At 43.6% G+C, this 14964-nt stretch overlaps 1 protein-coding gene across 2 annotated transcripts in view; it reads right to left on the reverse strand.

Annotated features, from left to right (window-relative positions):
• Positions 1 to 10038: 10038 nt before the first annotated feature.
• The window catches only part of LOC120977389 (ectonucleoside triphosphate diphosphohydrolase 8-like), a 36570-nt gene continuing 31644 nt past the window's right edge, over positions 10039 to 14964 (reverse strand). For both annotated transcript variants that reach the window (XM_040405317.1, XM_040405316.1), the window contains exons 6-10: positions 13607 to 13837; positions 12641 to 12910; positions 12364 to 12474; positions 12120 to 12257; positions 10039 to 11680 (exon numbers count right to left, since the gene is read on the reverse strand). In XM_040405317.1, coding sequence (XP_040261251.1) covers positions 11501 to 11680; positions 12120 to 12257; positions 12364 to 12474; positions 12641 to 12910; positions 13607 to 13837 — 930 coding nt within the window. In that variant the 3' untranslated portion in view covers positions 10039 to 11500. The remainder of the gene's footprint in view (positions 11681 to 12119; positions 12258 to 12363; positions 12475 to 12640; positions 12911 to 13606; positions 13838 to 14964) is intronic.

Raw genomic sequence — 14964 nt, forward strand, 5'->3', positions numbered from 1 at the left:
ATCGTTGCAAGTCCCCTTTTCTGTTCGGCTGAGCAACAATATTTTGTCGCACGGTCGGTTTTACGCCGTCTCTGCCAGTTGCATGGAAACAGGTGAAAATGTTGCTGAAAGACTACTCCAGGCCACAGATACGCTTCAGCGTAAAAAGCGGCTCTTAGTACATGTGCCCCACTGTGTTACATGATAGGCTTAGGGTAGTGATGGTGAACCTTTTACAGACCGAGTGCCCAAACTGTAATCCAAAACCCACTTATTTATCACAATTTACCCTGAATATTACAGTCCTATAGTATATCTTCCATGTACTTTATCATTTAGCTATAATAGCCTGCCTACATTCAGTGCGCTGCCTGCGCTGTTCATAGTGCGCCCTGCGCTGATGAATGGCAGGAGAAGTCTAAGGCATATTGGTACTCTGTAGACTTTTTCAGGGCGCGGGTGCCCACAGAGAGGGCTCTTAATGCCACCTCTGGCACGCGTGCCATAGGTTCGCCACCACTGGCTTACGGTCATTGGCTCAGCAGACACTGTAACATACGATAGATACAACGGATACAGCAGACAGCGTCAAACAATCTGTATTTTGCGTAACGGAACCGCTGGCCTCTAATAGAACAGTCCTATCCTTGTCTGTAATGTGGAAAATAATAGGACATGTGCAATTTCTTTACGGAACGGACATACAGAAACAGAATGCACACAGAGTAACTTCCGTTATTTTTTGCGGACCCATTGAAATGAATGGTTCCACATACGGTCCGCAAAAAAAAACCTGGAACGGACATGGAAAGAAAATAGCCCTTAGTAGAAGGATGACCAGGTATAGGCTGGGCATATTAGCCAGCTCCATCTTTGGAAGGGAAGCCTTTGTACAATAGTACCCAGCAGTTAAATAATAATATATGAATGTCAATCATCCCAATAAAAGGAGAAGTGGGGGGCAGAGGTATGTTGGGGGGATCCAGGAGGTTTGGTATAGCGCCACACACAGTAGTGCGTTAACTTAGATATATTTTCAGCTGTGATCACCATTTATTCTTGTGCCATTGTAAGCCTGGCATCCTCACCGGTAGCGGGTTAAGTCAAGTCATTTCTACCTCTGCCGGTGCACAGGACAGACAATGGCAGAATTGTCACAACCTTATTATGGTGCAAACAGAATTACTACGTCTCCCATTACACATTACAGAAACTTCATGTTCCTCTCGGGACTGACTCATCTCGGAAGTTCTGCTCTCGGTTTGATATATTTTTTTTTTTAGCAGGACAGGTTATTTTTAAAGGGATCCCATCCTCCTTCCTTCCATGCAATGTATCACTAAAACTCACTGTAAGTACATTATGACACTGCTCATAGACATCAGGTTCTCATAGTCAACATCTATCGGCGGTCACATTTTTTAGGGGGCCGCTAGATCCTTCTCAATGGCTCAGGTCTGGGGCACAATGAATCGGCAAGGTTTTTATGATTTACTAAAGACAAGCAACATAAAAGGTATCTGGCAGCTGCACTTAGACTTTTGTAGCACTAGTAACACAAAGACATTTGCAGTGCACAGATGTCACTTAAAATTCTAGGTGTAGCCCCAGCCTTATGCTATGCCGTTGCCGTCCAAATTTGGGCTGTACTTCGTGCATGCTGGGGGACTGCATCGCCACCTACTGGCGGTTTATTGTTGCTACAGATCAGAGGCAGAATGGGAACTCAAAGTGGCCCTGGAAAAAAATAAACAGAGGTGGCCCCATGTTGTAGGCGAAGCCAAACTGGTAGAAAACGTGGCCAAGATTTGCACTTTGTATGTTGTAAATTTTGTGACATTCACTTTTGCAGCAAAAGGAACATGATAACTTTGCCCTCTTGGTCACTACAATTATAATACCAAATACATATTGGGGGAGATTTATCAAACTGGTGTAAAGTAGTGTAAAGTAGTACTAGCAACCAATCAGATTCCACTTTTCATTTTCCAAAGGAGCTGTGAAAAATGAAAGGTGGAATCTGATTGGTTGCCATGGGCAACTAAGCAAGTTTTGCTTTACATCAGTTTTGATAAATCTCAATTTTTTTAATTTTAATACTTTTGCAGAATAAAAAATCATTAAAAAAAACAAATAAATAAAAAATGTTTTTGCCTCAGCACATCCCAAGACCCATAACTATTTTATTTTTCTTTCTACAGAGCTGTGTTCGGGCTTGATTTTTGCAGGACAAATTATAGTTTTGATTGGTATGATTTTTGGTAGCAGACAAAAAAAAAAGAGCAAGTTTGTCACATGGCCCCTGAAGGAGCATTGAACTTGAATCTAAAAAAACTTGACAAACTCAGAGCAACCATGATCGAGCCGGTGTGTTGTAGATGTAGCAGAGCTGAGCACATCTTGTCACCTGTAGCTTTACATAGAACTGCAGGTAAACTTATCCTCACTCACAATTTGCTGCCCAAATGGCAAACTGAGCTCTGCTACATCAAGTAGATAAAGAATGCAGTGTGTGCCCCTGAGCCAGCGGCCATTACTGGACTTCTGGCTGAGCCTGTGCTTTTTCATCAGGTGCATCTTCTATGAGAACTTCGCTTCTGTTCGCCTTACACATGGTCCAGGTACAGGGACAATGTGGAGTCACACAGACAAGACTTTACAGGGCACAGCCGTAAGGGAGCTGTCACACGTGCCATCAACTGCATTCACAACACAGTTATAGAATTTGCAACACCGATGCCATCCATGTTTTATCCGTGTTTGGCAGATCATTAGGAAGAGATGCTTTGAAAATAATTTTTCAGCTGCACAGTGTCCGTGAAACACGGATGACACATGGACAGCAAACAACAGACACACCGACCACACACGGATCCGTCACAGAGGCATCACTGACCACCTTTTCACAGATTTGAGCACGGATGTGTGAATGAGGCTATATGGCTCATACACACAACCGTTGGATGTTTTGCAGTCCACAAATTGCGGATCTGCAAAACACGGATTCCGGCTGTGTGCATTCCGCAGTTTGCAGAACGGAACATTCAGCCTATAATAGAACGGTCTTATCCTTGTCCACAATGCGGACATACAGACACGCAATGCACACGGAGTCATTTTCCACTTCCGTTGAAGTGAATGGTTCCGCATATGGGCTGCAAAAAAATTTAACAGACACATAAAATAAATACGTTCTTGTGTATGAGCCCTAATGCCTCATTCACAAGTAGTTTTTACAAGTAACATTTTGTAGTGTGTATGACTTTTTGAACACTTTATTATAAAAAATTTTGGGGAAGGTGAAGTGAGAAAAAAAACTTGATATTTTTTTTCCATTACACCAGACGCTAAATATTTTAAATGTTAATACTACAGGTGTTTTCGGATGTGGTGATGCCTATGATGTTTGTCAATTGTTTTTATTTTAGTTTTGGGGAACAAAATTAACACATTTTTAGGCCCCAAGAGGACCCCAACATGCAATCATTAGATTGCTATTTGTATTCACTAATGGATTTTTATCCATTAGAGAATCCAAAATTCAGTGGGGCACATTTACTAAGAACGGTCATAGCTTTCCCCCGTGCCGCAGTAAGGTTCGTCTAATTTATGACTAGTTATGCGTCTCGTCATAAATTAGGCACATCTGTGGCAGTCCTTGCAACTGGTGTTTTTCTGCAACATTCGCTCCTGGTTCCAGGCGTAAATGATAGTAAATTTGTTCGGGCTGGAGTCCCAGCTCTGGAACAGCCCCTGGCATGCCCCCACTCCACCTCCATCTTGACCAACTGACGGACATGGCGTAAAACAGGCCGTGCGACTAAATATTTTTGCACTACTGGTTAAAAAAAGGGACTTGAAACTATTTTACACCTAAGATAATCGCGAGTCCCTTAGTAAATGTGTCCAAGTATATTCCTAAGCAGTGGTTGCACCACCAATGAGGCCAGGTGAGGTGATCGCCCCAGGCAGCACCAGGAAAAAGCAAGAGGGAGGCAGCAGATGGGCCATGGGCAATGAGCGCTTTCATTGTGGCCAAGGGGTTAGGTTAAGAAACTGTTTCAGTTTTCACCTAAAGCAGCAGAAAGGCTAGGAGGTGCACCCCTGATTGTAATATAACAGTAATACGCACAGAAGCCTTGTACAGTCTCTAGCCAATTACTGCTAAGGAACGCCTTCCCCGATCTCAGCCAGGGGAAGGCGTTCCTGCCTGGGAAGTGCGCGCTTCTTCTTTTTTTTTTTACATTTGGCCATAGCATTTGAGAGGTTTAATGTCCGCGATTGCCGATCGCAGACATTAGCCCAGGTGTCATATATGAGGTTTATGGAGGATGGCCCTGAGTAGAATTGTATGTGGCAGAACCCACCCCCCCCCCCCCCCCTTAAAGGAAATGCTTGAAGGAAGTTTCATTCTACACCTATAAAACTGGTTTCACCAGACAGGATTCTGCACTTGTCTTAAATGTTTACAAGAAACCGTAAAACAGAACTGAAAAGTTACACAACCCATTACAAAAGATGAAATCTTACACCATATGACCTGTGATCTAGTGGCCGCCAATAAAATGACTTCAGAAGGATGGCAATGGTGTAATGAAACTGCAGGGAGGATGACGAGAACCAGATATGTTCTACAGGTGTCAGGAGTCAAAGGCATGACGAATACTCCCCAACCCGAACATCAACATCAAATAGCAACAAAAAAAGTACATTACAATGTAATGCCATCAAATTTAAAGGGACACAAAACCTTATATCTATTGGCTGTCTGTTGCTCCCTGCTTTCAGCAGCTGGCAAGAGGTTGACTGTAGTTATGTTCAAGAAGTGCAGCAAACTCCCTTTAACCATGATTACTAGTTTATGTCACACATAGATTTCATTTTGACTTTAGGTTTAGTGTCCCTTTAAATGAAAATGTTTTTAGAAAATGACAGATTCCGAAGAGAAAAATCTCATATATTTCAGTTTTCACACTGCTTTACGCAGATCATTTTTTAGCTTTACTGTGTAGACTGGGACACAGTCAACCAAGTCATTATCATTAAAATGACACATATTACAGATTTTTTTTTCCTATAGCGTGATAGCAAAGCTATCCACCTGTCCACCAGCTACCCTGCCACCCTCTGGTCTCTGGGAGTGAAGATACACTTCAACTTTTCATAGAAACTGTATTATTGTATGGCCACATCTCTGTCCATTTGACTCCCATTCATTGCAGCTGCCACAAAGCATACCCAGTGCTGCACACAAAGAAGTAAGGAAACTTGTCCCCAAAAAATAAAAAAATTTCTGTTCTAAATTAAGAAAAGTTTTTTTTTTCAGGAACGCTACAACCCGTTTTACAAGACAGGTAAAATTTTAACCCCTTAATGACTCCCAATACATGTTTTAATGACGGCCATTAATGGGCCTTATTCTAAGCCGCCGCCTCTATAAGGCGACCAAGAATAAGGGCTTCACAGCTGGAGCTGGGCTACTGCTCTAATGGCCTGGATCGGCAGAAGTGCTGACCTGAGCCATTTAAACTCTTAGATGCCACAGTCAATAGCAACTGTGGCATTTAAGTGGCTTAGAGGGAGAAGGCACCCTCTTTCAGGCATTGGCACCCCACAAACGAGATTGCCGATGTCTTCACGTGGCAGGCGGGGGTCTAATGAAGGCCCCCAGGGATGCCTGCAACATATACCTATCAGGCTGTGCTGTATAATACACTGTAAAATGCATAAGCTATACAGTGTATTATACAGGGAGTGCAGAATTATTAGGCAAGTTGTATTTTTGAGGATTAGTTTTATTATTGAACAACAACCATGTTCTCAATGAACCCAAAAAACTCATTAATATCAAAGCTGAATATTTTTGGAAGTAGTTTTTAGTTTGTTTTTAGTTTTAGCTATTTTAGGGGGATATCTGTGTGTGCAGGTGACTATTACTGTGCATAATTATTAGGCAACTTAACAAAAAACAAATATATACCCATTTCAATTATTTATTTTTACCAGTGAAACCAATATAACATCTCAACATTCACAAATATACATTTCTGACATTCAAAAACAAAACAAAAACAAATCAGTGACCAATATAGCCACCTTTCTTTGCAAGGACACTCAAAAGCCTGCCATCCATGGATTCTGTCAGTGTTTTGATCTGTTCACCATCAACATTGCGTGCAGCAGCAACCACAGCCTCCCAGACACTGTTCAGAGAGGTGTACTGTTTTCCCTCCTTGTAAATCTCACATTTGATGATGGACCACAGGTTCTCAATGGGGTTCAGATCAGGTGAACAAGGAGGCCATGTCATTAGATTTTCTTCTTTTATACCCTTTCTTGCCAGCCACGCTGTGGAGTACTTGGATGCGTGTGATGGAGCATTGTCCTGCATGAAAATCATGTTTTTCTTGAAGGATGCAGACTTCCTGTACCACTGCTTGAAGAAGGTGTCTTCCAGAAACTGGCAGTAGGACTGGGAGTTGAGCTTGACTCCATCCTCAACCCGAAAAGGCCCCACAAGCTCATCTTTGATGATAACAGCCCAAACCAGTACTCCACCTCCACCTTGCTGGCGTCTGAGTCGGACTGGAGCTCTCTGCCCTTTACCAATCCAGCCACGGGCCCATCCATCTGTCCCATCAAGACTCACTCTCATTTCATCAGTCCATAAAACCTTAGAAAAATCAGTCTTGAGATATTTCTTGGCCCAGTCTTGACGTTTCAGCTTGTGTGTCTTGTTCAGTGGTGGTCGTCTTTCAGCCTTTCTTACCTTGGCCATGTCTCTGAGTATTGCACACCTTGTGCTTTTGGGCACTCCAGTGATGTTGCAGCTCTGAAATATGGCCAAACTGGTGGCAAGTGGCATCTTGGCAGCTGCACGCTTGACTTTTCTCAGTTCATGGGCAGTTATTTTGCGCCTTGCTTTTTCCACACGCTTCTTGCGACCCTGTTGACTATTTTGAATGAAACGCTGGATTGTTCGATGATCACGCTTCAGAAGCTTTGCAATTTTAAGAGTGCTGCATCCCTCTGCAAGATATCTCACTATTTTTGACTTTTCTGAGCCTGTCAAGTCCTTCTTTTGACCCATTTTGCCAAAGGAAAGGAAGTTGCCTAATAATTATGCACACCTGATATAGGGTGTTGATGTCATTAGACCACACCCCTTCTCATTACAGAGATGCACATCACCTAATATGCTTAATTGGTAGTAGGCTTTCGAGCCTATACAGCTTGGAGTAAGACAACATGCATAAAGAGGATGATGTGGTCAAAATACTCATTTGCCTAATAATTCGCATGTCAAAGTCCCCTTGTGGGACTAAGGCCAGGTTCACATCACTGTTTAGCTTTCTCCCTTCTGATCCGTCAGAAGAAGAAAGAAAAAACGGATTGGTTATTTTGAGCATCCGTTTGTGTCACTTTCGGCAGAGATCAGTTATTTTTGACAGGAGAAAAACTGATCATAATTGATGGTCAAAAAAACGGATCAGTTATTTTTAGTGCAAACGGATGCTAACAGAGCATGACTGATGCTCAAAATATGATGGTTTTTTTTTTTCTCTTCTTCTGATGGATCAGAAGAACGGAAAGCTAAACGGTGACATGAACCCACCCTAATACGTGTAAAATAAGAGTTAAATAAAGTTATATTTTTAAAAAAATCTCCAAGTAAAAAAATACATAATTTTCCACTGAAAAAATGACTTTCAATGGAAAAAAATATTTGGTATTGCCGCCTCCATAACGACCCGCACTACACAATTATCATTTAATTTATAGCCCATAATGAACAGTGCGAAACAGTGTTTTACTTATTTGCCTCCAAAAAGGGAATAAAAGGCAATCAAAGCATGTCATATAGCCCAAAATGGTACCAATGAAAATAACAAGTTGTCCTGCAAAAATCAAGACTTCTGTACAACGAAAAATAAAATGTTATCACTCTTGGTATGCAGCGATTCAAAGACATTTTTTTATTGTGCAAAATTAGAATTTTTTTAAAAATATGTACCATTATGTGTGCCATTAAAAACTACAACTTGTCCCACAAAAAAGAAGCCCTCATACGACTACATAGATGGGAAAATAACAAAATTATAACTCTTGGAATGCAGTGAAGAAAAAATGTAAAAAATTGCTGGGTCACTAAGGCCTAAAATCATACAGGGAAAGGGGTAATCAGCAGGATCCACTCCACCAGACCAAGCTGTAGCCTGCTCTCCCTGTATGTATTGGAGGCCATTTGGCACCAGTAAAGGTGGAATTCAGAGTGGGCTCAGCTTGCTAGTGGAACCTGCATTCCTTGAATAAAATGGAGGCCAGGCACCAAAGGGGTATTATATAGTGTGGGTTGGGCATGCATGTGGAACCTGCATCCCCTGTATATAATGGAGGCCATCGGGCACCATAAGAGACATAATACGACGTGGGCTCAGCATGCATGTGGAACCGACATTCCTTGAATGTAATGGAGGCCAGCATGGCACCAGTTAATGTGGTATTTAATGTTAGGTTACTGAGATCGCCTTGACGTTCGGCAGACGGACCAAATAATTTATTACAAAATGTATTTGCCAAGCATCTCAAATTTATTAGCGTAGCATATGCACCAGAATACTTTCTATTATTTTGGCATTACTGTACTTTATTTGGTTTGCAGAGTGCTGTTGCATTGTATAAATTTTTTTGCCTTTGTGCTTTGAGCCATGGCCACGTGCACCTGCGCACTGGATCTGCTGACTGAACCCCAATTTTCCTTCTGCAACTCCACCAGACAGTATGCCTAGTTCAATAGGGTTGATCCTACTGGCAGATGCTCTTTACATGTTTTTTTTTCTCAGTCTCATATTAAACTACCTCAGTCATAGACATAGAAAACGACGAGTAATTATTGGTGTACAGCCTTTATTCGATTTGTTGTAAACAGAAGGAGACAGTGGTCTTATACATTCAAGTAAAGGTCCATTCACACATCCATATGTGTTTTGCGGATCCGCAAAACACGGACACCGGCAATGTGTGTTCCGCATTTTGCAGAACTGCACATCGCCGGCACTATAATAGAAAATGCCTAATCTTGTCCGCAATTGCGGACAAGAATAGGACATGTTCTATTTTTTTTCCAGAGCCGCGGACCGTAAGATCGGTGGCGCGCTTCAGAAATGCGGATGCGGAGAGCACATAGTGTGCTCTCCGCATCCATTCCGTCCCCATAAAGAATGAATGGGCCCGCACCCGTTCCGCAATTTGCAGAACAGATGCGGACCCATTATTACGGAAGTGTGAATGGAGCCTAATATCTTCCTTCGAGAATTTCAATTTTAAAACTAACTAAAGAAATAAAAAAAAGGACTGGAACAGGTAAACTAAAGATGTAAAGCTCAGAGAAGCACATGAAGAAAACAGAAACCATCTGCATGGACAAGGATTTTGGTTTTTAAGAGTAAAATTTTGCTCCCTAGTTTCCTTTAAGAGTGTTCCATTTGGACAACTCCTATTCCAGGACCCCTTCTGACAAGCTGGGGGTCTTCCTGGCAGGAGCCCCCATGATCATTTGTCAAGTTGGAGGAACTCACAATGTTATTGGCTGGTTAACCATTAAGTCAATATAGTCCACCTATAACCAACAGACGCCTGTAAATCTGTCCAGCAGACAAGATACAATTCTGCAAGAACAGGATGGTCATGGATGGAATACAATTTCCTATATAAAATGGTACATGCTAAAAATGAGTGTAAGGCCTCTTGCACATGAACGTGTGCTGCCCGTGGCCGTGCTGCGAACCGCAAATTACGGTCCGCAATGCACGATCACTGACCGTGGGGCAGCCGCATGCGGATGGTGACCCCATTCACTTGAATGGGGTCCACGATCCATCCGTCCCGCAAAAAGATAGGACAGGTTCTATCTTTTTGCGGAACGGAAGCACGGAACGGAACCCCACAAAAGCACTCCGTAGTGCTTCCGTAGGGTTCCGTTCCGTGCTTCCGTTACGCATCTCCGGATTTGCAGACCCATTCAAGTGAATGGGTCCACATCCGTGATGCAGAATGCACACGTCCGGTGTCCTGTGTATTGCAGACCCGCCGTCTGCGGGCCGCAATACGCCCACGGAGGGACACACGGCCGTGTGCAAGAGGCCTAAGGCTCAGTTCAGACCTCATTTTTGGCGTATGCATCTGAAACTCTAAACTTTACATACGCAGGGTTAAAGGGGGGGGGCAATATATGGCATATCCACGGGATATGTTGTCAATATCTCATAGATGTGGGTCAAATCCCTGAGACCACCATCTATCTCAAGAAAAGGGGTCCTCTGACCCTGGCCACTTGGTAACAAAGAGTTGACCATGCATGCCAAGCTATACTGATTTACTTTTACGACAGCCCAGCTCACAGCAAGCTCCTGTTCTGAAGATAGATTGGGGTTGTGGTTGGGACCCACACCTATCAGACATTGACCTGTGCCATAAATGTCTAAGATAGGAATACTCCTTTAAATGATACAATTCTGGTAGCTTGCAGTCACCACTAGGTGGGACTTAGGAGCTCATTGTCATTCTTGGCTCAGACAGTATGCAGTAAGCTCTAAAGCTCCCCCTAGTGGTGTATGCAGATTTTTAACTCGTTGAAATGGATTTGGATATGTTAAATCGATTTAAGAAATCAGAATGGACTCTTATTTTAGAAATTAATTTTGGAATTTCTTGGTGGCTGGTTTTGTAGTTGAATGTTGAATCCTTTTAGGCAGCTTTTGGGGATGCTTTGATGCCCATGGAGACGGTGTGTCCAGTTCAGGTTCATCACATTCTGCCTCTTCCATGTCCCTTGTGCAGAAGGTGTTCCTCTCCTACATGGAATGGTAAGGAAGTGTGAGCACCATGTCCTCCGAGAACAGAGCAGAGGTCTGGTGGATGAACCTCCAGTAACCCTACAATAATCATTCTTGTTTGGATTTCTTTCTTCAAGTTTCTGCACATTTACTTCAGCATCCATCTCTGGTTCTTATTTCTTCCCACTTTGATACAGCCTGTTTACGCTCAGAGATGATGACCGGGGAATGTAGAGCCTTTGTCCTTGGAAAAACATCAATTCATGTTATCCAGGAACCATCCCACGAGAGCCAAAAGTCCTGACATTGACTGAGACAGCTTGGGGCCATCATAGCTCAGAGGAATGGTTTATCTCAGCTGAAATTATGTATGTGTTTTTTTTATTTTTTATGTGGGTTAAAAAGATCCAGAAGAAGAAAAGCAAGGTTGGGTTGTGGTTTTGTACCCGTACTAAGGATAAGAGAAATACGGTAATGTGTAGACCCCAAATCCTATTTCTCAGGTAGATTTTGTAGCCAACTTTGGTTTCTGTAAACCAGGACCATAATTCAGCTTCCCTTATCAGCAATATTATGGCCATTTGACTTTGCCAACTTGTAACTGGCTATGTTTTAGTCTAATGAGGTGTATCGTGGTTTCTATCTTGGTTAATCCTTCATGTTCCACTAATGGTATGGAATCTCAACTATCGAAAATGTGAAAACAGCAAAAGCAATCCAAGAGCCAGACTGAAGGCAATGAAGAATATGGCAGCCGCCCAGACGCTGTTATTCTGGGCTCTCATGGTAGACGGGGCCTCAGAAGGGATCATGTTGGTCAGGTTCAGCATGTAGCCCAAAGTCCAGCCAATGTCCGTGTTTGCAGCCTGTAAAAAGTGGAAAGTTAGACATGAGGGACACTAGAAGACTTGTCAGACCCTCTATAATTTAGGCAGACCTTCTAGTCTGTAGCACATCAATAGGTCAGACCTGTTGACATTCACTAGGAAAAGATACTCGTTAATTTATTTCTGCTGCTTATAGAGAGTCAACATATTCTATAGCACTGTACAGAGATTGTCATTACTCAATGTTTACAATTGGGAAACCAATCAACTTGTGGAGAACCTGGAGGAAACCCACAAAAATGTACAAACTCAATACAGATCTGGCCCTTGGTTGGACTTGAAACCAGGACCCCAGAGCTGCAGGCCAACCACGTTGACACCCAGGACGCCATGTTGCCCTCAGCGCTATTTTCTAGCCTCACTGGAGCAGGGGCTTCTGGCATCAAGAAGGGCTTTGAAGAAGGGCATGTTGAGTTACCTGCTTCATGAAGCTGATGGATTTCCAGGATTCGTTATTGAATTTGTAGGCCTCCAGCAGCAGTGAGAGGATGTAGTTGGCATTGGCACAATAATCTCTAAGGCGGTCTCTTTTCTCCTTCGGGAAAGATGACTGAAGCTGTCGGCACAGAAAACTCATACAATTAACAAGTAATAATTACATTTTATCTTACTAGTGGGGATGGGGGGCAATGGATAGACAAAATACCCCTGATAATGGTTACCTCAGTCCAGTCTCGTGCACAGAAAGTTTCCACTGCACTTCTAACTGTAGGTAAACTCTGTCCTGATGTCAGGTTGAGAAAGTCGAAGTTGTAGAAGAAAGCGGAAAATGCCTGGTTGGGAAGAAATCCAGACACGATCACATTAAATGACTTAATCTTACTAGACAGGCGTAGTGATTGCTGATGGAGGTCTGTTACTTCTAATCAGATGTTACACCATTGCCGTCCCATTACATTATATTCCATGATATTATGGGCTGCTATAAATGGCACTTACAAAAAAGTTTCCAGTGACAGGTGGCTGGTAGATGCCATCAAATGAGCAGGCCGGGTCACCCGAACAGGAACTAAAATTATAGATGGTTTTGACAATCTCATAGCACTCTGTAGCACTTCCGGTACCGGTTACGCTTAACGTTTGTGTCAGTGGCGTCGATGGAGCAGACTTTATTGTGCATGGACTGTTATAGAGAGACTGCAGGGTCAGATTCTCTCGATATCCTTTTGGATAGCAAGGGATGCTAACAGGATTAGCCAGGTCCTTTCCCTGGAAAAACAAATAGGTTTACAAAATGTACAGCTTAATATTCTCTCTATCTCTCAATCTATCCATCCATCTCTCTCTCCATCTATCCACGCATTCCTCTCGCTATCCATTCATCTATCCATACTATATACAACATTTCATTGTATTGTACATTGTATTACATTATATTGTACAGTGACAATAAAGGCATCTTATCTCATCATCTCTCCATCTATCCATTTTCTCTCCACCCATCCTTCTCTTTCTCTCTCGTCATCAATCCATCTCTCTCCATTAGTTTGTATCTTTCCATCCATCCATCCCTTTCTCTCCATCTATCCATCCCTCTGTCTCTCTTTCCATCCATCATCCATCCATCTCCTATCTATCCACCTCTTTCTCTCTATCCATCTATTTCTCTCCATCCATCTACTCCTCTCTCTCTCTCCATCCATCCATCCCTTTCTCCTTCCCTCCCTCCCTCCATCCATCCCTCTATCTGTCTCTCCATCCATCATCCATCCATCTCCTATCTATCCACCTCTTTCTCTCTATCCATATATTTCTCTCCATCCATCTACTCCTCTCCCTCCCTCCGTCCATCCATCCATCCCTTTCTCCTTCCCTCCCTCCCTCCATCCCTCTATCTGTCTCTCTTTCCACCCATCCATCTCTCTGTCTCTGGTCTTATTTATTTCTATGGGGTCCTTTGCTCACCTGTGTTGCCTTTGCCAGCATCTGCTTCAGAGCCTGATTTTGCCCATAGCACAAGAAGCTGTGAGTGTAGATAGTATAGGGGAAGCCATATAGTTTGAATTCAGTTTTTTCTTTTGCATCCTTGATATCCACTTTTGGAATAAAGCTGATCTGTGTGGAGGCACCACCAAGATCCAGAGCACCATATATCTTGGAAGAGATTGGCCTTACCCAATGGCCACTAAAGGAATACTGGGAAGAAATAATGTTACCAAACTGAATTCTATGTTTGAACAAGAAAACCATGATCAGCACGACCACATAAAAATCCTTCCATAAAATACCATGTGTTAACAAGACATTAGCCCCAAAGTTGGCGAGCTCGGCAGGATCTGCTGGCAAAAATGTCCCCCTGTCATGGTCTTACCTGCTTGCTGCTCTCCTTCGTTTGACATGTGCTGGCGGCCATCTTGGTTTCTGGGTGTCTTGTAGCCTTCCACCCTGCGGCTCCTCCTTCCCCTGGGAGGAGCTGGATGCCTAGCTCATATATATAGGAGGTCTGTGGCTTCAGTTCCTTGCTTGGTCCTCTTGTGTTCACATGCTTCTAAGACTGCTGCTGCTTCTGGTTCCTGATCCTGGCTTCGTCTGACTACCCTGCTGGTTACTGATCCTGGCTTCGTCTGACTACCCTGCTGGTTCCTGATCCTGGCTTCGTCTGACTACCCTGCTGGTTCCTGATCCTGGCTTCGTCTGACTACCCTGCTGGTTCCTGATCCTGGCTTCGTCTGACTACCCTTCTGGTTCCTGACCTCTGGCTTCGCAAAGACTCTGCTCGGTTTCACCATCCGTTTGGACTTTTGCTTTACAGCTTTATTTTCAATAAAGCCTTCTTATTTTCACTTATCTCTTGTTGTACGTCTGGTTCATGGTTCCGTGACATTAGGACCAAGCCATGAATTCTGACGGTACAGGGCCATCCTCGCTACCCACGCTGGTTGCCAGACTTGATCAGCAGGATCACCTGTTGGGTCGGTTCGCTGTGGCGTTGCAAACCCTGCTTGAACGCATGGCTCATTTCGCTCCCGTTGCCGATGGGTCGGTTGTCGCTCCTGGGCTCGCTCCTACTGCCGCTCCGGTTGTTGCGCCAGAGTCTACCCCCGACACCTGTTGTTGCGCCTGCGGTGTTTCGGGGTATGACCGGTTCTGCCCCTCTTCCACAGCGCTTTGGGGGAGAGCCAACTCAGTGCCGAGGTTTCCTTAACCAGGTGGGCATTTATTTCGAGTTGCTGCCACATGCCTTTCCTACTGAGAGATCAAAGGTGGGCTTCTTGATCTCGCTGCTCTCGGACAAGGCCTTGGCCTGGGCCAGCCCTTTATGG

Source organism: Bufo bufo, chromosome 8, assembly GCF_905171765.1.
Source record: "Bufo bufo chromosome 8, aBufBuf1.1, whole genome shotgun sequence".
Classification (NCBI taxonomy): Eukaryota; Metazoa; Chordata; class Amphibia; order Anura; family Bufonidae; genus Bufo; species Bufo bufo.